The sequence below is a fragment of the Chrysemys picta genome, chromosome 10, assembly GCF_011386835.1.
Source record: "Chrysemys picta bellii isolate R12L10 chromosome 10, ASM1138683v2, whole genome shotgun sequence".
Classification (NCBI taxonomy): Eukaryota; Metazoa; Chordata; order Testudines; family Emydidae; genus Chrysemys; species Chrysemys picta.
Genome location: NC_088800.1, coordinates 7,171,828 through 7,194,467, shown reverse-complemented (window position 1 = coordinate 7,194,467; position 22,640 = coordinate 7,171,828). Strand labels below are relative to the sequence as shown.

Sequence of the window (22,640 nt, the reverse complement as noted above, 5' to 3'; positions counted from 1 at the left end):
TTCTTTCTTAGTTCAATCTGTTTTATAAAATGCTTTTTAAAATTCACATCCACATGCTGAAAACACTCTTATCCAACCCAATTAAATTGGAATTCACTATGATTCAAGCGGTTTTACTGTTCAACAAACACCCTTAAAACAAATCTAAGCAGAATTTAACATCCTTCAACACACCTTTTCTGATGGTAGCACTGCACTTTGATGCTATTTACATCCACATGCAGCGCTGAAAGATCACGTTAAGCTACAGTAATTCTATGTAGTCAATTAGAAAAAAGCCACTTGTTGAAATTGAAGTTTTATTGAAAACCATTGTTACAGCTAGCAAGTTAAAAACTGTAATGCTTCATATTTCAGGTAGAAATAAAGTAACTAATTTGCAACACAACTTATGAAGCAAATAAGTGATGTCCACATTGGCACTTCAGCATTTTTTTAATCCAAATATTCAACAAAATTATAAATGAGCTTTTAAGTACACAACCTGCATGTGCAATATATACAGCTAAATAAAAATATAAAAAAGAAATGGGGTTCTGTTTTAAGAACGTAGTGGTGAAGACTTTGGTAGCAAAATGTATCTCAATTCTTTAAAACTGGAGTCTTCTCAAAGGTACTTCCTTACATTCAAAGACAAACTTAAACCAAAGTATCCTGTTACACTGCTGTAGATTACCGTTCTCGGTTGCATTACGCTGAATAATATCAACCCTGTTGGAGTTGCACAGTGATAACCGGCTAACGTAAAAAAAGGCAGATTGGAAACAGCGGATTATATACAGGAAGACAACCAGATTGGTTCACTGCTTTAACTGATTGAGAGAAAGCTACTGCTGCTCTTGTTCACTGCTGCTGTGAAGCTTGATTTTCTGGACTTCTAGTTCTTCTGCACTAACCATAGAAGGATCAATGGCTGCATATCGTGTACCATGGAACTGCAGTAAGTGTATCTGTTGGACATGAAAAGGAACTCTGAAGCAGCAATACAGAATGATGGGTAAGGTACCAGGTAAGAGGAAAGCAGCACGCCTCCCCTGCCAGTGAAATCCAGGAACCAGTCCCCATTATAGTTCAGTCAAAACATAGCATTAGTTCATACACCAACATTTGCTCCACCTACACGGAACACAAGAGCTCAAGGGGAGTGCAGCGATATCAGGCACATGAAAGCCAACCTCAAACCCAGGACCAACAAGCGTGGCTGCTGTGTAGCCCCGACCCTCCTGCACCAATTGGGTTCAGTGTCTGCAGCTCCCAAAGGTTAGGGAACAGCAGCAGATGAGGGTATGAGAAAGACGGGACTCTGCTGGGACATTTCTAAACCCGTTGCTAGGAAAGGTTTGAATTTCAGAGGCTTACTTGGATATAGACATTGACTTCAGCGCTTCTGCAGAGATAAGGGAAATTGCCTCCTGTTTTAAGGTGAGCTCTTCTGGCATTGGGGTACAGTTTGTACATTTCTTCTTTCGCTTCAGTTGAAAGTGCACTCTGGTCAAACACCTTGAAAACAATCACAGAGTAACTCTGAAGCCAATCACGTTTTTTGTAGCTATTTACCATAGCATACTAGAATTATTCTAACAATCACCTCACTGCTTTCTAGCTTCTTTGTGAAGTGAGATTTGCCCAACAGTGAAATCCATCTCCAAGAATAAAGCCCACAGTCTTACTGTATAAAATAAATTACACATTTTTTTATGCTTATTTAACAGGTGCGAGGCTTTGCCCTCCAGTAATAAGCTTAGGAGTGATTTCCTATATTGTTCACATCTGCCTCAGTTATTACAGTTTGACCTCAACGTGACACTGACGTTAATAGGGACAGAGAACAATTGCATCTTTAAGAGCACCTAACATTTTATAGGCATATCATAATCCAGAAAATGGAAGTCATGCTGCCCTAGTTTATAGGGCCATGAGCTCAGACTGTACTGTGCACGATACCCCAGTGACATTTTACAGTTAATTCATAGTGTTGCATAATGAGTAGAAAGCAACACCTAACATGAAATTAGATCTTCCACGTTTTGTTCTACAAAGGTGATCAAGTATTACAGTTGCTCATGGAATAGCCAAATCCTACTCAGTCCAGCCAGGTGAAGCAATAGGCTAAAAGGAAGAAAGAAAAAAAAAAAAAAAAAAACTTACGTCCATAATAGTTACAGGAATGTCTCGAATTTTATGAGGTTCCACATAGGAGTTCTGGCAGTTGAGGGTAAGTCTCGATGCTAACTCACTCTGGCCCAGGCTTTCCAGCTGTCAATACATGGATATAAAGGCTATGAATTCAGTTTCACTTGGGGAGGTTTATGGTAACATAGCTGAAGAAATGGGCACAACCCAAATTTTGCTAAGGAGCAGGATTTAGGTTAGTGTCCAGTTGCCCCAAATTTGAGTGGCACTGCAACCCCATGCACGAGGTTGCCACAACACTCACTCAGATTTGGTCCATCGTGATGGGGGACATGGAGGAGGGTGGCCAGGCCAAATTTGAACAAATGACTTTGCCCCCTGGTGCATGGGGTCACAATGCCACTCATTTGTTCTGGCTGCCCCTCCATCATCTGGTCTGGGGGTGGGTGGCCACCTCTCCTCCCCCGCCATCATCGCACCCTTGCAAAGAAATATGGTGGCTACTGGTTGTTTTTTTTTTTTTAAAGAGCCCTGACCACTACTTCCCTAAGAAGGGCTTAAATTGCAGTTTTATATCTCTACAATATCCCCTTCCAGGCATGAGAGGCAGACTTCATCGCATCCTCCACTACATAATGACAGACGTCCTGTAGGACCTCCAGTGTCCCAGTTACTGCTTCTCTAGAGGACGCCAGGGAGTCAATACACTCCATATACATTAGCCTTTTTCTCTTTAATGGAGCTTGAACTTAACCACAGCTAGCTAGGCTAGTAACACTGTTTGCACAGCATCTTGAAAATATCAAAAAGAACAGGAGTACTTGTGGCACCTTAGAGACAAACACATTTATTTGAGCATAAGCTCTCGTGGGCTACAGAGCATCTCATCGGATGTGTTCGTCTCTAAGGTGCCACAAGTACTCCTGTTCTTTTTGCGGATACAGACTAACACGGATGCTACTCTGAAACCTGAAAATATCAAGTGTTCTTTAAGGAACAGAGACAAACGAGGCAGATCCTTAGCTGCTGTAAACTGTCATAGCTCCACTGAAGTCAATAGAGCTATGCAAAGTAACACTAGCTCAGGGTCTGCCACTTATTGTTTATCTTTTATATTAGGCAAGTAAAGATGGCAGCAACGTACCTATGGCATATACAGTATGCTATCTTTAGAAGCAAGGTTAAACATGCTCAACGTTACCAGAATTAGACATCCAAGACTCACTTACCCTATCAACCATGAAATCGATTCCATCTGCCATTACAGGATCTACAGGACCAGAAGCAAAGTTTCCAAGAACAATTTTCTTCAGCATAAATGCAGGCATTAGCCAAAAGCTGAAATATAAACATGAGATCACATGAATCTCTTCAAGTTTAAAGACCTCCAAAAATTAAAAGGTTGTGTCTTCTGGTTTCTCCTCTCTTCCCCCCAAAAAAACATTTGAGTTTAATTTCAAATCAAGTGGTTTGTGCAGGACTTCACTAGGGCAATCATTACATAAGCTTTTAAAATAACAGATAGAGAACTGTGTGTATAGGAATATAATACACTGAAAGTTACACTCTCGCAGGATAGTCAGTATTTTAAAAGTATTCTTCACCACACTGGTTTCATTTGAGCTTAATATATCTGCTAGGCAAAACAAAGATCTAGTCTTGACTCAATCTTTCCCAAGTCTGATTATATCAGTCATAAAAGTTTAAGACAAAAAACAAAAACTTGTCTCCAATGTTAAAATTCCAGGTTTCAAAATCCTGATTGTGAAAGTGTGCACCTTCCTTGTAACATGGCTTTTTAAAGTATTTTGCCACCTGTTTTTCCATTGCTTGCTCAGATTACCAGCAAGAAATCTGTTTTTGAAACTACATTTGTCTAAAACTGACATTTTACTATAAAATGTAATAACGCTCAAAGACTGACATTACATTTTATCAATATTTCTCACCTGTTCGCAGTCCAGGTCTGGTTAAAAATGGAAGTGTCACTAAAAGCATTACACAGGATCAGAGACTGAACTCTGGGGGATTTGTGTGTATACTCAGCAAATTTTTGAGCCAAAAAGCCTCCCAAAGAAGCGCCAAAAAGGTGAACCTAATTTAAAACCAAACAAGTTATGTAACAACTTAAATCTATCCTGAATATCCATGCATAACATATTATAAAAACATAACATTACAATGTTATTCCTTTCCTTGTATTCTGACATAAGATGAAAGTTTATTTAGAAATAACTGAAGTTCAAAATTTATTTTCAACCCCCCAAAAAATACTAAAACACCTCTCAGATGTTGTAATTTTAAAAAGAAAGATACTTTAAAGACTGAAAATAAAGACACGGGCAATGTAGGCATCTCAAAAATTCAAATCAGGACTTTAGTATATTTATCATGCCAAAATCAATATAGTATGAACAATTATTTTAACCTCTCTTCAATAGCTATTTTAATTCAAGATTGAAGATGTTGTGATATGTCATTTACTACCATTACTTACTATTAGTATTGTTTATCTGTATTATCCTAGCACCCATTGTGCCATGTACTGTACAAACAGAATAAAAAGACTGTCTTTGCCCCGAAGACCTAAGTCATTAATTAACTACAAAACTGAAATAAATAAAAAACCACATGCAATTTTTTTTTTTTAAACAATTCCTGAAAGCAGTGACTAATGAAATCAAAGCAGGACAGTTTTTGGATAGTGTTTGCTTCAATTTTGAATTTCTTGTTTTTAATAAGCCTGCATCATAGCATGGACATTTTCTGCATGTTAGTTCTTAATAAACTCTAGGCTTTTTTACCTAACATTTTTATAGTAACACCACGTTATTTGTCAATCTCAGGGCACTAACTTTATCCAGTTGTAGGTGGTCTAGTAGTTTTCGGAATCCGTCGCAGAACTCAAGGTGGTCCCAATACACTGGATACTGCAACTAGAGTAATAAAGTAAAATGAAAGTGCAATGAGTAATTAAATGAAGCTGTTCTTTAAGCAGCTGCTCTTTCGTATCTCCAGAAGCACCTCTGGGCTTTCTGCTTAAAAAATATTTAAAGCCTTGTATATTAAAACCTGGCCAAACAGATGCAGCCAAGACATTCAACATTGGATGATGTGCAAAATTCTCATTGTGTAGTCTATTGTACAAATGTTGTTTCTAGGGATCCCATACCATAAAAATCATCAGAAATAAAATTATCTAGTAAAGATGTACACTACTTAAAGCTACACTACTATTTGCATAAATAAGGCTTCTGCAAAAAATTCAGACCTTCCCCATGGAATTCCCAGCAGCAGAGAGGCATCAAGACAAACACTACAACTAAGTCCTTCTAAAAAAAAAAAAATTGTGACTTAATATTTTCAGCCAGGCTAGCTAGGCAAGGGGGTAATCAAGTTGTATGCCTTTTCAGTAAACTCAACTTCCGAAGATAAAAGGATGGCAACCCCTCATCCACTGATCAACTGGCTTAGGAACAGGAAGCAGAGCTGAAAGGTTTCCTTCTGAAACAACAGATACTGGTCACTGCTGGAGGGAAACCAGATTGATCAATGTCTGATCCAATAGGAAGACTTTTTTTTTTAAATGGGTAGAATTTATAAAACACTATCAGCTTTGCTCCACTGGAAGGATGGAAGGTGAAAGGAGCAAACTCTGATGGAAGCAGACATAGAAAGGGGAACAGGGCCAGAAGTGGCCAAGGAAAAACAAAGGCAGTAAAGGCCTGAAGTTGGGCAGTGACCCATAACTACATGGGGACAGCTCAGTCATACTGGAGCCTTTAGGTTAAATTACCCATTCAGTTAAATTTTTAGACACCAGGTAATGCTTCTTAAAATGATGTGGATAAGTGGGGTAGTCTGGCTGTACCTTGACCAAAGTTACATCACATCACGTTGGCCTTTCAGAGAAGCCAACTACCATGGTTATATTCCTGACCAATATCAAGCTGAATCAGAGAGGAGCTAACAGAGATCCAACTGAAGACAAATCAAGGCCATGGGAAGTTGTTGCACTGGAAAGAGTGTCAACTGCAAACTTAGAATTCCTCTTGTACAAAACCCCAAGAGAAATGAACGAGTAGGGCTCTACCAAATTCACGGCCATGAAAAACGCATCACAGACTGTGAAATATGCTCTCCCTCCCCACCCCCCCACCCTACCCCCGGTGAAATCTGGTCTTTTGTTTGCGCTTTTACCTTATACAATACAGATTTCACGGAGGAGACCAGCGTTTCTCAAATTGGGGGTCCTGACCCAAAAGAGGGTTATGGGGAGTTGTAAGGTTATTTTAGGGGGATTGCAGTATTGCCACCCTTACTTCTGCACTGCCTTCAGAGCTGGGTGGCTATTGGCTGAGCACCCAGCTCTGAAGGCAGCATCCCACCAACAGAAGCACAGAAGGGTGGCAATACCATACCATGCGATCCTTACTTCTGCACTGCTGCTGCCGGCTCTACCTTCAGAACTGGGCTCCCGGCCAGCAGCCGCCACTCTCCAGCTGCCCAGCTCTGAAGGCAGCATTGCTATCAGCAGCAGCACAAAAGTAAGGGCAGCTGTACCGCAACCCCCCTAAAATAACCTTGCCACCCCCCCTCAACTCCTTTTTGGCTCAGGGCCCCTACAATTACAACAACTTGAAGTTTCAGATTTAGATAGCTGAAATCATGAAATTAACGATTTTTAAAGTCCTATGACCAAAATGGACTGTGAATTTGGTAAAACCCTATGAATGAGACATCAGCAAACTCCAACTCCTGGTGTTCATGGAGTAAAGAAAAAAACATCACAGAACGAATCCACTAGGTACAAATCTAATATACATTTTTGTATGTTTCACATACTCACATAGTGAACACAGGTTTGGTTTAGGCCCAGTTTTGCATGTTACATACCCCAGAATATACCTTAGTATAGCCTTCCCTGGAGTTCTCTGCTTTGATTCCTCCAAAAATTACGAGCTAAACAAACTTAGAAGCTGACCTTTACCAGATGCACCTAAAACTCTGTTTTTTTTACTGTAACATAAGAGCAAACAAACACTGAATTTTGATGTTGCATTGAGAATACTCACAGCAATAACTCTGTAACCCCATCCAGTCAGTGCCAAAATCTGCTGGAAAAACACATCTGCAGTTCCACTTACAGGTGGAAGAAATATGAGTGGGCACCTGATGTTCTTGGATCCTGCATCATATAATGACCACACTTTACTGTCATCATCGTCTACTATGATCTGGAAGAAGAGAATTTAGTGAAACTTTGTGTTAGCCTGATACCAGATATCTCCCATTCAGTTTCGAGTAGCACAGTTTGTGAAAAACATTACAAGATTTTTCTTTCAAACAAGTTCACCCTTTGCTACCCTTCTGAATAACTTTTCACCCATTGCCTGTTTAATAAATGTGATGTTTACGCTGTCCGCCTACACACATCTGGAGGCAGAACTGAGGTTGTGAAATAGAAAAGAAGCTGATCAGACTCTCTCTCTAAGCAGTATGGTTTTAGTTAATAGAACAGTCACTGTCTTATGGACGTTTGTGATGTTCTGAACAACTGAAGTCCAGTGCAAGTGCCAAAAGTAAGAAGTGAATTATGTCAGCTTGCAGAGATTGTTTTATGTAGGGATCTTTTCCTTACCAATATACAAGTTACATAACCCCAGCTGAACTAATGTTCGGTTTGAGCTTAGCATCTTCCTGAATCAGGCACTCTGGTCCCTTGTATCGGATAGAGTAATTTTAGATATGAAAATTGGTGTAGGAATTTATCATGGGAGCATCCCAATAGTCTGTTTACAAACGGGACCGACTCTTAGAAGATACTATACCAGGAAATCTGCAACCTTTGGCACGCTGCCTGTCAGGGAAAGCCGCTGGCGGGTCGGGACGGTTTGTTTACCTGCCGCGTCCGCAGGTTCGGCTGATCACAGCTCCCACTGGCTACAGTTTGCCGCTCCTGGCCAATGGGGGCTGCGGGAAGCGGCGCGCACCTAGGGGTGTGCTGGCCGTCGCTCCCGCTGCCCCCATTGGCCTGGGACAGTGAACCACAGACAGCGAGAGCTGCGATCGGCCGAACCTGCGGACGCGGCAGGTAAACAAACCGTCCTGGCCCACCGGGGTCTTTTCCTGATGGGCTGCGTGCCAAAGGTTGCCAATCCCTGTACTATACCATAAGTAGTGGCACATGCTTGGCCAGGAGGAAAATTCCTTCTATGGTTTGACTAGCCCCCTGGCTGCTAAAGGTCTGAATCTACACCACCAAGAACATCCTCCTCCAACTGAGAAACATCGTCAAAGTTCTGGGTTGGAAGGACAGCACCCTACAACTGACTCAGTTTTCCTAGGCCTTGATATATGGAGGTAGTTGGGGGTGGGCCAAGAACTTGCAGGTCTGGTGACTATTTAACACTACTGTCTTAAACAGACCCAGAAAATTGGGACCACTAATCTGAAACAATGGAGGTTTGACTGTAAGATAGGGACACCGTTCAGAGGATACCCAAAGTAGTACAAGCTGGAATGGGACAGAGAGCTGATTTACTGTCAAAGAGGAGTTCACTAGAATGTTCAAGGGAGAGACGTTGGAGAAGCAGAGCGGCACATGACCAGCTGAGGAAGTGGCTAGCTTAGACCCCAGCCACTACTGCTGCCCTTCAGACCTTTGTGTTCTCCCTGTCTTATACTCGGAATTCAAGACCCAAGAATGAAAATCTTGCACAAATGGCATCTTTAAAGAATAAGAGTTTGAGAAGTCTCAATCTCACAGTTTCAGGGTTTGCTTTTCAGGCATATTGTTGTATATATTTAGGATTTTTTTTAAAGGTACAAAACTCACCAGTAGTACAGGACTACAGGCCAAATAAACTCAAGTGACCATAAAACCCCCAAATAAAGCCCATGCAGTACAACAGATGCAGGACCTCTCTGTTTATGCATCTGTGATCCATTTTAAATTTACAACTTATTGAACTGTTAGCACCCAAAAGCTTTTTCTCATTGTCAGAGCAGTACAACCCCTCTATGGATACTCTGGAAATGCCAAATCCTAAGATCTGCCTGGCTGACAACAAATCTTTGATTTACAAGGAAGTCTGTCCTTGAGGTTCAGGGAGCATGTGATTATCATATTATCAGTAGTTTTTGTAAAGTTTCCAAGAAATTAGAACGGATTTAGTGCCAGGACTTCTCAGAGCCCTGGAACTGCTAAGGAACTCGCATTTCTACTTTTACATTACGTGAAAGGAAGTTCTCCTCTGCTATGTAAGATTATTAATTGAATCTGCTCATTGTGGCCCTGTGTGTCTGTGTAACAAGCGCATATCTTCATGATTTTGAAAATGAAACATGCCTTACACTGAGTACTTCACTTGAGGATATTAACAAGTGTTAAAGAAATGATTAAGACTCAATACATGCGATGGGGAACTGAGGTCCAGAGAGATTAAATTAATTACTTTCCCCAAAGCCAGACAATTAACGGCACCCAGAGTATGGCAAACACTTGTTCCATTTGAGAAAGAGCCACATAATATGTAGATTTAGTGTGATGTGTTTGGATCTGCAATAAATGTTGCACAGCTGAGTCACACTGATTAACAGCTGATTCAGACAGGTTATCGACCACCTTCTGTTCTGTTACACCACACTTGATTGATTATTGAATTTACATTTTGGGTGAAATCTGGCTCCAGTGAAATAAATGGCAAAATTCCCATTGGCGTCAATAGAGCCAGAATTTCACCCCATGACTGTCTCAGAGCAGGATAATATTTTAGATAGTAAGACATACTGTTTTACAGATAGCCGGTGTGACATTTTAAAGAGACGGAACATTCCACTCATACAGCACTTCCTACCTGAGGCTCTCAAAGCACTTTATGAAGTTGAGTTAGTTTATCCTCCGCATTCTCCCCACTCCCACCCCATTTTACACTCAGGAAACTGGGCTGTATGCAGTTTAAATGACTTGCACAAAGTTTTGCAAGGGCTTCCTGAATGACAAACATAGCACAAGGGCTCCTGGCTCCAAGCCCTGTCCTCTACCCACAAAACCAACCTTCTTCCCCACCACACACATCTGCAAGTCATAACGTGCATCTATAAAGCACTTTTCTTTGTAACACTGCAGATTAACTATGGGAATGACTTATCACATTTTGGAAATGCAATCACCAGTGGGGTGGAAGGCAGACGCCATTCTGCACCAGAAGTACTAGTAGTTTTCAGGAAAGGAAGTGAAGAGCCATTTCTCCAGTTGCAACTGCAGGGTGAATTTTATGTAAGCAGAATAGTTATCTGCAGTGGAATTTAGCCAGGACGCCACACTAAGTACTTATTCCATTGCACTCTTTGGTCTTTACTGATCACAAGTACTAAGGAGTATGGCTATAAACAGATAGCATCACTCAAACTAGGATCAGAGGCAGAATGAAAGAATCTTTAAAAACTGATTTAATTTTCAGCATCCCTCTAGAAGGAACAGGCTTCCATCTATCTATGACCTCAGCAGGAAGGGGGAGAAGTGGCAGTGATAACACATGGCGGGTGCAAGAAAAGCAGCCTAGTATCTCCAAGCCTCTCACCCCCGCTACCCCACAAAGAACAAACTGTGGGAGCTCACTACGTTGATTTGGTGGCAGCACAAAGCAGCAACAAGGAGGGAAGAAGTGGGATGGCAAGCCCCGTTTTCCCTCCTTCTGCATCAGGGAACCTTGCCTCCTCCATGCTGACCATATTGCTAACAATCACAGCCGAAGAGGGAAGTGTCTTATTCCTAGAAACAACCCCCACAATGAACTATAATTAAAATTGAGCTTTTCCCCTTCAGAGACCAAGACTGGCTTGTTTAGGTCTCACCCACTTCCCACATTCGTCACTGTGGTGTCTTTGACTCTGTCGTTTTTTATTTTGAAGTAAGCAATCAGTAAAGAAAGTTATGCCCGTACTTTGAGGCTCAGATAAAACCTTCATTGATTACCCTGAAATTGATTGATTAAATGAAAATATGCATAAATCATCAGCAAATGGAGAATTAAACTTGCTCAAGAGCTTACATGCAATGCAGTTCCTGTAGGAAGTGGCACAGTCTCACGGGCGTTCTTTCCATCTCGTTAAATCCCCAGTATGACAATATGCAAGCTAAATTATGACATCAGTACACCTATGCTATCTCTCGGGCTACAAATTAAGTGCAATTACATCTGTGCAGACCCATTTTGGGCATAATCTGGAGGCAATGGGACTGCAAAGAGGTAGTTTGGCCTGCAGCACCATTATTACTTGTAATAATGTGTGAGATGGAAAGAACCCATAGCTTGACGGTCAGAACCCAGGATGAATTTGTGAAGCTGACAGCAAAAGTCTTTTCATGAGTCAAGACAGCATTGCTGTGTAAGCATGTGAATTGGTGGGCACAGTGGGCAAAGCCAGCGGCAGCCCCAGCAAGGATGGTACACGGCAGCCCTCTCAGCTCCACCACCTTTTTCTAATCTCAGCTTCAAACGTTTGTTGCCACGAGAGGGCACTTGTGGCACCCAACAGGCACCATTTTCCAGAAGGCTCCCAAAACTCAGGTGGCACCATGAATCCCACTAGAGGTAACAGACCACCTCCAATGAAAGTTACGTGAATATAAAAGTACTTGCTGAGTACTCAAATACCACGGTGATGGGGGCCACGTTGATACCTAGATCTGCCACCTCCAGTGACTATTTTCCATTACCTACAAAGACCCATTGCTTAGGCAAATTCCACCCCTGCACACCATGACCCTTCAGAAATAAAATACCACTTCATAAACAGATGATAAAAACATACATACCTTCTTAAGAGGAACTGTACTTCTGAACCAGTTATAGTCAGGAGAGACTTTAATCTCTCCCATGATGTTTAGATGAAACTGAGGTTGTGTAAACCTGAAACACAGACATGTGATGTTTCAGATTAAGAATGTAGGTTTACACTAATCCAGTGCATAAAAGCCTCATTGTGTATACAAAGGATTCTTTCAGGATAAGTTTGTTTTTACCTCTTCTCAGTTGACCGTCCTCCCTCGTCAGTCTTCTAACTTGTGCCGTGTTTACGTATCCTTAGTTTTAATTATAACCACTTTGGGATATTCAGAAAATGCAGTCTCTTGATTGAATATTACTAACCCTCTAATTAGGAATCGATGGTGTCTTGTGCAATAAGAACTTTTCATAACAAAGCATTCCACTGTAGCAGCTCCTGAAAGGAAGATAGTATTGCAGGGTTTAAGATGTTTTTAAACAGCAAGTTATATTTTAACGTTCCTTTTAAGACGGTTTATTAACGGTGGCCTCTATTTGAATTCGCTGGTACTTCGCTCACAGTTCAGACAATGGACTGTATAAGTACTTATGTTTCATGGGTCTACAGTCCATTTAGTCAACTATTCAGACGGCACCTCTCATTTAAGTAGAATTAACTTAAAAGCATCTTAAAATGTGTAAAAATCTTCTCTTCAGATTACATGATACCTATTGTAAAGAACAGTCAAAACTTCAGGGCCTGTCCACACAGGGAAATTGACCAGAGTAACTATTGCAAAATAGCTTCCAGTGTGGATAGTATTCCAGAATAAAAATCACTTTATTCTGGAATAATTAGTGGGCTTCTAATATGGGAATATTAATCTGGAATAAAATCACTTTTATTCCAGAACAGAGTATCTACATGGAGCTATTCCAGTCAGTTTCCCCATGTAGGTAAGTCTTAAGATTGCCTGCACATTCTGAATGTTATATAGTCTATATGGGATCCTACTTATTTGTAGTAATGAAACTTACATAACTGACATGGGATCTACATTTCATTGGAACATTTATAGCACTAGTAGATTAAGAACTTCCATTTGTACAGCAAATGATGCCAGATAATGTTTTAAGTTCACAGCTGTATGCTGACTGTTTGTTAACTTTAGTTTGCAAGGGAAATCCTGCTACTGTGATTCTTTTCATGTGCTCACAAGAATATAGTGGATAAGGAATGCATAATAAGTTTCCTTTTATTAATTATCATTACCCAATTATAATTAATGGCCACTTGTTCATTTTTCTTAGTAGAATAAAGGCAATTGCCAATTCTGGTCAGTTTCCCTGAGGGCTAGTCTAGACAGTGTATAAAATCCATTAAAAACTAATTCATTTTGCAACTGGACTAAAGAATTAGTTACAATTCACTTTCATGTCTCTAGAACTCAGATGCCCATTCTTCTGCTGTTTAATGAAATGTGAACTCTGAAGGAAGGGCGTATTTCCCCTCCACCCCACCCAACATGAAAGAAAAATGTGCGCCTCTTACCTACAGTTTTCAGTACTGTATAATGAAAATGAAAGATTTTTTTTTCTACAACAAATGTTTCCAGATTCAGAGATTTCCCATCCAACTGGGTTGGGTCTCATTTCAATTTTGGCTAAATTACTGTTTACGACATATATTTTACCACTTGTGCTACACTGGATGCACCAAAAAGGTATAACGGAGGCCAAATGCCTCTTCCACCCAACAGACTGCAAAGTGAAACATTACTGGAATGGGAAGGACAGCTGTGCATTAGAAAAATAAGAGTAGTTCATTCTATTAATCCCCTGCACCTGCCAAAAGTATGGCTTACCCTGTTCACATACAAAACAGATATGGGATGCGATGGTGCAATGAAGTACAGCAAAAATAGTAACAGCAAACAAAAAAGTACAGTGAACTTGATCCTTTTATACTATATTATTTATATTATAGTAGCAGTCAGAAGCCCAAGTCAGAATCAGCGTCCCACTGAGCAAGGTCTTGTATGAACACATGTAAGGAAGTGCTAAACAGGAAGCATTTGTGTAGTCTGCTAAAAGGAATGGTATGTTAAAGAATAATTTTGTTCTCTACAAAAGGATTAGAAATCAATTCTAGCTATAATCAGTTCTCATCTTTCCTCTTCTTTTGCCTATTGTTTTAGTACCATTATTAGGTGATGGTGATAGGTGCCAGTTACAACTTTGGACACAGGGGTCCTCAATCCATATCCTGGGTACAGGCAGCATCTGTTCAAACTTTTCCTCACTCTCACTGTCGTGAGAATGTACCTCAACAATGACCTGAAGGGGCCCCCTCATTGGACTGATAAAGCATATCAATCTCCATGCCCATTCAAACCTTGGGATCACTCCTGAGACTGCTAATAAAGATCCCAATCAATGCCATTTGTAGAAGGTTTTGTGCAGTGGACAGCTATCTACTAGTAACTAGACTGAGATCCTCACACTCATGCAAGCAAGCCATCCATCAAATGATAACTAGAAACAACCACCACCGCAAAACATTTCCCCTTAAATTTGCTGTTTTTAAAGTTTGTTCTGACCATGCCTGTACCCCTTGTGTTTGTGTCTCAAGAGTGTTTGTGCAAATGAATTTCAATGGTATGAAATTTACTTTCTGTGAACATTCAAAGCAACATATATGCAAGTATGCACAGAAACAGAATACTAAGTTCACACCCGTAAATATTTGTGACACTAATGCTTGCTTGCATGCTCTTTGAAGTCACAGAACCGAAACAATGCCATGAAACGTAGCTGGGAAATCAACTATCCAATACAACTCATATGTAGTGAATATCAACAACTCTCAGACTGGTTAATGATCAAGCAAGTTTAGTTTTTGTTTTTTTTAATTCAAATACACTAATACATGTAGGAAAATGTTGCCTGTTGATGTATATCCCATAAGCAGGAATAGAGATTAAATGTGTCTGGTAAGTTTTTTGTGACTCATTCACAACACGGCTCTAGTAACTTTCAATCACTGATGGTCTGAACTGCTTTTGAGCCTGTCACAGGAGAGGGAAAGCTACATATAATCTGTTAACAATTGTTTGGATGTCTATACCCCCAAGCTGCATTTGATCTGTAAGAAACAGACCAGTAAGAACCGTTACTCAGCCCACCCATCAAAACATTTGCTCTCCTGATGTTTCTTGCTGCATCGGCCAGGTTATTCCTGCTCCCATGGACACAAAATCCGAATCAGTAAAATTGTGTGTCTGAAACAAACTGTGCTCATAAAGGCAGTTTAGTTACAACAGCTACAGGCGCTTTAACTTACTAATAAATGAAAAGTGCCACCACAGGGAGTTAAAACAGCATCTTTTGGGACATGAGATTACAGGTCCCATCCCTCTCCGCATTCCTGCCTCTCCCCCCAGCACGGGGGGGCCAAGAGCCCCCCCTACTTCCCTCCCCCAGCACAGGGGGGCCAAGAGCCCCCTCTACTTCCCTCCCCTCCCCCAGCACAGGGGGGCCAAGAGCCCCCCCTACTCCCCCAGCACAGGGGGGCTAAGAGCCCCCTCCCTTCACTCCCCTCCCCCAGTACAGGGGGGCCAAGAGCCCCCTCCTCCCCTTCCCCAGCACGAGGGGGGGTCAGAGCCCTGTGGCACATCCCAGTACCTTGGCTTCTCCGCTCTCTGCCCCAAAGAGAACGGGGGGAGCTCTGCGGGACGGGTGGGGGCTCTGTGCAGAGGGGGTCCCCGCGCGGACGAACCCCTCCCGCTCCTTACCGGCTCCTCCCGCGCGGCGCTGAAGCGGGCTGGGGGAGGGAGGGGGAGGGGGTGTCTGTCGCCGAGCCTCGCTCCCGCGTCCTGCCAGTGAGAAGCGGACGAAGAGCCCGTTTCCGGGTGCTGCGCCTGCGTCCGGTGGGGGAGGAGGGAGCGTACACGCTGACCACGTGATCACACAGGTGAGCGTTCACAGCTGACGGCGTCCATCGCTACCGAGGCGGAACAGTGGCGCCACGTGACCTGAGCTCTTGGCAACTACCGCGGGGCAGGGATCATGTGACCTATAATAAGCAAGGGGGTCATATGAGTGGTACGGCGGGTAACCTGGCGCTTGGCAGGCAACCCTGATAGTGAGGGCGACGCCTCCACCCAGGCACTCAAAGAAGTGGGGATTGGTCCTGCTTTGAGCAGGGGGTTGGACTAGATGACCTCCTGAGGTCCCTTCCAACCCTGATATTCTATGATAAGTAGTGACTCCCCTGCTTCCCACGTGGGCCTCTCTCACCCCAAAGTACTACCTGGGCCTGAGTTCTGGGCTGCGGCTCCAGTGACACTGGGGAGTGTACTCCATGGTTACTCTGGACCAGTACGGCCAACCCCAAGAGTTCAAAAATCACAAATCAGGACCTCCCTGCAAATTATGAGATTGGCTTAGAAAACACCAGGTTTTATAAAAAGAGAACATTGGGGGAGGGGGGTATCTTTGCCTTTCTGGTTTTGGAGTCATTTAGGGTGCATTTAGGACAAGTTTTCAAGTTTTTCTCCACATCTACAAGGGCTAGAAATTTGTTTAATGGAAGTTGAGATTCCTACATAATAAACATGACTCCAAGAGCTGGGACTTTAAGTAACCATGAAAATCACTGCAAGACTCCTGATAAAATATGAGAGTTGGTACTAGGGCTCTAGTTTGAACCCAGCCCCATTCCAGTGTCTCTGGATAGCAGTTCCATTATAATGATTTTTTTTTAAACTCTAGTGAAAGCCAGTGGAACAGATAACCTTGCAGATATGTGTGTACTCATATGCGGAAATGGAGAGAGGAGCTCCAGCACTTTTATTTCTATCAGTGAGTTCAAATCTACTGCATGGTCAATGAGCGTTAGGGTGATCACCTTTGTTGGATGGAAATCAGGAAAACCACATGAAAAATAAGGGACAACACTTTATTTTAAGAGATGTTTTAGGGAAACATCATTTCCCTTAGCATATGTATTTTTCTCTCAAGTGTACATTTCTACTGCCCTCGAATATACAGTGCAATTATCGTAAGCTTCAATTAAATGTTGAAAATAGTACTTACCAATTTTAATACATTTTAGTACACAGGTGATCACTCCAAGTGTCAAATCAATGGAATAAGGGACCATCCCTTCAAGTAAGGAACATGTGGTAACCCATAATTCAAATGATGCATTATTGGGCGGGGCAAAATATTTCCTTTGGACACCAGGTGCATTAATACTCTGAAAGTGGGCAGTGAATTTGTATTCTCTACCAGGAAAACCTGGGGGGGAAATCCTTTGTTGAATTTCATAGAGCAAGTGTATTTGCAGCTGTTGTGGCATAAAACCACCAGATGGCTCTGACCGGAAGTATTGCTATGTGTTAGAAAACGAACTGAAGGCGGTTGAAATGTATTTTAACAGCCAAAAAAAAAAAAAGCAACTTTTCTCTGACCCAATGCTGCAACGACAGAAAGTCCTGATGAGAAAGAGAGAACCCAAATTTTGGAGGGACGTAATTAAAGGTGACCTAAGGGACCAAGGGGGAAAAGTAGGTTTGTGCCCCTTTTCTGATTTATGCATATCTTCCATTGAACTCTGCCATGCAACAATGGGCAACATTTGGATGTTAATTTGTGAACTAGAAAAGCAAATTACCAGTAAAGGTTTTCCAAACCAATGTTTGCTTTATTCTGATTCCTGCGGCCCATTATGCTTGTGGAGAAGGAATAACTGTGGACTGCTGCTGCCACCTAGAGGAAGGAGAGAATATCATTATTGCTCAATACAATGTGTTGCAATTTATATCCCTGATCATGCACTTATGCACATGCTGACTTCACATGTGAATAGTGTCATTGATTTTAACAGAACTACGAGTGCGTACAGTTAAATGTGTGCATACATGTTTGCAGGATTGGATCTTATTTTAGATAGTATATTTCATACAAACTATCATCTGAACACTACACTAGATTTTCTAGTGACAAAAGATTTCTGAAGATGAAGCTTTGGGCTGAGGAAGCTATGATCCTAATCTTATTTCATAAATCTGGACCACTCTGGTGAGTTTTATTCAAAGTTCAGTTCAAGTTAATTACAAATAGAGATATTAATGCCACAGAAGTCCAGGTTTTGCTAATTATCTTAAAATGTCTGAACGAGCTTTGGTATACATTTGGCAACCAACCTTCATGTATAATAGCACACGTACTTAAAGCCAACAGTACCTTTCCCCTAGACCTCCATGGTTTATGAGTGCAAGTCATTCCATTTCTAGTGGTGCTCTTCAGTTGTTGAAGGCACTTCCCCTGCTGCTTCCGTTCCAGGCCTTTCACAAGGAGCTCTGCAGATACAGCATTAGAAGCAAACAGTGCATGGGACTTACCTGCCCTATGTCTGGCTGTAGATAGTGCTGTTAAACCTGTATTTCATAAGGCTCGAAATCCATCCAAAATTTTATCAGAAACTACAAAAAAGCATTCAGTGTTCATGTTACATACTGCAGTGTCCCTTTATAGCAGCGGTTCTCAACCTTTTTCTTTCTGAGCTGCTCCCTGCTTTAAAAACTCCACAGCCCACCAATGCCACAACAACTATTTTTTGTGCATATAAAAGCCAGGGCCAGCATTAGGGGGTAGCAAGCAGGGCAAATGCCTGGGGCCCCGTGCCACTTGCTCAGGGTTCGGCTTCAGCCCGAGGTGGTAGGGCTTGGAGCCCCAGGCTTCAGCCCCGCACAGCAAGGCTTTGGCTTTATGCCCTGGACCCCAGTGAGCAGGGCCGGCGCAACCCATTAGGCGACCTAGGCGGTTGCCTAGGGCGCTACAATTTGGGGGGCAGCAACCGCGGTGGTATTTCGGCGGCAGGACCTTCTGCCGCCTCTGTGCGGGGCGGCATTTCAGGGCGGGACCTTCCGCTGCCTAGGGAGGCAGAAAAGCTGGTGGCACTCCTGCCAGTGAGTCTAACACTGGTCCTACTTGGTGGACCCCTGAAACCTGCTCGTGGCCCCCCAGGAGGCACTGGATCCCTCGTTGAGAACACTGCTCTATATAACTCCGCTATCAGGGATGGGTCTGATGGTTTGCAGGTGCCTAATTTAACACACAAAGGGATCAGGTAGTAAGTTTCTTCTTCTGCCCCATTACTTGAGAGGAAAGTCAGGACCAACTCGTTACAGTTCATCCATATGTGACCAGTATCACAAGCTCTGCAAGTGTTGCCCACATGCAAGAAGGAAACAGAACCCCCCAGCATCTGTCAGAGGTAGGTACATTCTACCCAAGGTAAGATTATATCATGTATTTGGGGGTTTGGTCCATGTCTTTTTGTCATTTCTGTCCATTCCTGATCCAATTGCAGGTTGTCCAGGGCATGATGCTATGATTTACATCTCTTTCCCCAGAGTTGTACACAGTTTGGCCTCTTTTTTTTAACGTAAAATCTTTTATCAATTCTGACAATCTGAGGAACTATCTTTCTCAAATTCCTGTGTATTTTAGATATTGAAGTAAAATATAAACACTTCCCCATTTCAATTTCTCTTGGGTCATATTATATTGTATGGTCAATTCTTCCTGGGTTTTCACACTATTTCGTGTCTCCAATTTGCACTGTCACAATTACGGTTCTGCGTTTGATAGAGTCTGCTTTAGCTTTGCACATTTCACTGTGGTGCTGCAGGCTGGTGGTGTGACAGTTCTGTGCAAGGATTTGTCACTGTGTTCTCAGTGTTGATTTAGTGACTTGAGCCATCATTCAATTTGGATTTATTGTTGGAATTTTTTTGAGCTACTAGTGTTTTGAGGGAAGTGAATGCTGTTTCTGAGATGGCACCAGAAATGTATATTGATTGGGGAGGAGAATTGACCCAATTATTCTCTCCAGCCATTGTTGCAAGGATTGCTGTGTATACATAGTATTTATTTCCAGAATTATAGCTGTAGGTTTTTATAATGCTGTGGAGATTAGTCTGGTGTTCCCCATACGATCAGACACAACACTGCAGGTGACCCCTGCCTCAGTTTCCCCTCAGCCGGGGTATAAACAAGTCCAAACAGGCCTTTGTAATATTAAAGAGCATCTTCTTCGAAGGGTCTCATTTATGTAACAGAAAAAGACAACATGAAAACATAAAAAAGCTTCTGTCAGCTACTTCTCTGGAAATTTTCTACCTGTGGGTTAATCAGTCTTATATTTTGCTCCTTTAGCCCAGAGCAATCTCAGGCTGAATTCCCTGCCTGGAGCTTGGGCCTCTTCTGGGCGTTCGGCCAAATACTAGTCTTCTCCTGACAGTGCCTCACTCTTTGCTGAGCCAGTCCTCAGTAGCTCCCCAGGAGTTCCCACTCCCAATTTGTTCTCCCAGGCTACTTGGGTCCCTTGTCTGCAAGCACATTTTGTCTGGGCCTTTTCCTCTCTCCGTGAGCCTCTGCTCACCAGGGAGACACCATTGGAATAGTTTCCTAACCAGCTTCCCTGAGGAGACTCTGCTCAGGAACTTCCTCTGTTCAGTGGCTTTCTAACTGAGTCCCAAGGAGCCAGCCCCTGAAATTTTGTCTCAAATAGTGCCTGTTAAGGCTTAGTTCCCATTTAGTGGCATGTACTGAATAATTGTAAGCTGCTGGCCTGTCTCCCCCCGCCCAGGAAGGACTAGTCCCAGGACCAAACTCTGTTCAGGTCATTCCTTCAGGACATAGTTTTATTTTTCATATATAAGATTCACAAATACAGTTGTGCAAGCTGACAACACTGCGAAACGGGGTAAACAGTGAGGTGCAAAATTTGCAGATGATACAAAATTACTCAAGATAGTTAAGACCAAAGCAGACTGCAAAGAGTTACAAAGGGATCTCACAAAAGTGGGTGACTGGGGAACAAAATGACAGATGAAATTCAATGTTGATCAGTGCAAAGTCATACACATTGGAAAACATAATCCTAACTATATATATAAAATGATGGGGTCTAAATTAGCTGTTACCACTCAAGAAAGAGATCTTGGGGTCACTGTGGATAGTTCTCTGAAAACATCCGCTCACCATGCAGCGGTGTCAAAAAAGCAAACAGCAATGTTGGGAATCATTAAGAAAGGAATAGATAATAAAACAGAAAATATTGTATTGCCTCTATATAAATCCATGGTACGCCCACATTTTGAATACTGCGTGAAGATGTGGTCGCCCCATCTCAAAAAAGATGTATTGGAATTGGAAAAGGTACAGAAAAGGGCAACAAAAATAATTAGGGGTACAGAACAACTTCCATATCAGGAGAGCTAATAAAACTGGGACTTTTCAGCTTGGAAAAGAGACAATTATGGGAGGATATGATAGATGTCTATAAAATCATGAAGGGTGTGGAGAAAGTAAATAAAGAAGAGTTATTTGCTCCTTCTCATAAAACAAGAACTAGAGGTGTTCAAATGAAATTAATAGGCAAAACAAACAAAAGGAAGTATTTCTTCACACAACGCGCAGTCAACCTGTGGAATACTTTGCCAGAGGATGTTGTGAAGGCTAACACAGGGTTCAAAAAAGCACTAGATAAGTTCATGGATGGGTCCATCAATGGCCAAGATGGGCAGGGATGAAAAACCATGCTCTGAAGTGTCCCCAACCTCTGTTTGCCAGAAACTGGGAATAGGCAACACGGGATGGGTCACTGGATGATTACCTGTTCTGTTCATTCCCCTTGAAGCACCTGGTATTGGGCACTGTTGCAAGCCAGGATACTGAGCTAGATGGACCTTTGGTCTGAGCCAGCATGGCCATTCTTATGTTCTTATGTTATTTAGCTTATTGAAAAACTTGAAATGATTGGGTCCTTTGGCTGTTTGATGGCATGATGTGGCCAACATTTTTCTTATTTCTAATTACGTTGTATTCACACATTTGTGCCTGAATATGGCTTGATTTCTGCTTGTAAACAAACATAGCTATTTCTTGGATTAATTCCCCACCACCTTCCCAGTTCACTCCCCTCTCCTGCATTCCCCTTAGTTTAAATCCAAAAATAAAATACCAAAATAACATATAAATCAGTTCCCAAAGATTATGCTTTGCTGAACCCGGAACCCCTGTACTCTCCCCGTGAACACTTGAGGGGTACAATCCAAAAGAGATACACTATCTACTTATGGGACTTCAACTCTTACCCTTCGGGGTAGATTACCATCTGATGGTTTAAGATACACGAGGAAGATTTACACAGAACCCATAAGTGCACCTCCCCTCTCTATTTTCTCCAATCTCTTGGACCTGTGGATCACCCCCTCCCTCAACCCATTGCCCACTTATTGTCTCTACTTTTTAAAATATTGAACACAGCTAACCGTTATGATCATCCCAATTAAAGCAAACGTCATACTGTTTTCTTTATAACATGAACACAGTTATTGGTCAACTGTTCATTCCTAAAGACTTATCTGGGTATAGTAATTGTATGACGGGCCATGAATATTCACAAAATTGGGGTTGGGGTGTGGGAAGGGGTGAGGGCTCTGGCTGGAGGTGCGGGCTCCAGGGTGGGGCCAGAAGTGAGGAGTTCAGGGTCTGGGAGGGTGCTCTGGGCTGGGGCAGGAGGGGTGGGCTATGGGGGGAGTGAGGGTTCCAGCTGCAGGTGCAGGCTCTCGGGAGGGGATGAGGGGTTTGAGGTGTAGAAGGGTGCACCGGGCTGGGACCAAGGGGTTTTGAGGGCGGGAGGGGGATCAGGGCTGGGGC

The 22,640-nt window shown here is 42.4% G+C and overlaps 1 protein-coding gene across 2 annotated transcripts; it reads right to left on the bottom strand.

Annotated features, from left to right (window-relative positions):
* Positions 1-285: 285 nt before the first annotated feature.
* Positions 286-15,948, bottom strand: SPG21 (SPG21 abhydrolase domain containing, maspardin). 2 transcript variants are annotated; one of them, XM_008165484.4, is made up of 10 exons: positions 15,591-15,948; positions 12,164-12,363; positions 11,957-12,050; positions 7,209-7,370; positions 4,989-5,069; positions 4,083-4,228; positions 3,363-3,471; positions 2,149-2,256; positions 1,360-1,500; positions 286-950 (listed from the first exon to the last, which is right to left on the bottom strand). In XM_008165484.4, exons 3-10 carry the CDS (start codon positions 12,017-12,019, stop codon positions 828-830), a joined length of 933 nt encoding a protein of 310 aa, XP_008163706.1. In that variant the 5' UTR covers positions 12,020-12,050; positions 12,164-12,363; positions 15,591-15,948; the 3' UTR covers positions 286-827. The 2 variants fall into 2 exon arrangements, with proteins under 2 accessions (XP_008163706.1, XP_008163705.1); XM_008165483.4 differs by having other exon boundaries at positions 15,701-15,948.
* Between the last annotated feature and the right edge of the window lie 6,692 nt (positions 15,949-22,640).

Excerpts from the sequence above, each read along its gene's own strand:
- SPG21 (XM_008165484.4), bottom strand. The coding sequence starts at position 12,019 with ATGGGAGAGATTAAAGTCTCTCCTGACTATAACTGGTTCAGAAGTACA. Across the intron at positions 5,070-7,208 it reads GGGGTTACAGAGTTATTGCT|TTGCAGTATCCAGTGTATTG; the intron begins GTGAGTATTCTC and ends TTATTACTCTAG. Across the intron at positions 3,472-4,082 it reads CAGACCTGGACTGCGAACAG|CTTTTGGCTAATGCCTGCAT; the intron begins GTGAGAAATATT and ends TTTATATTTCAG.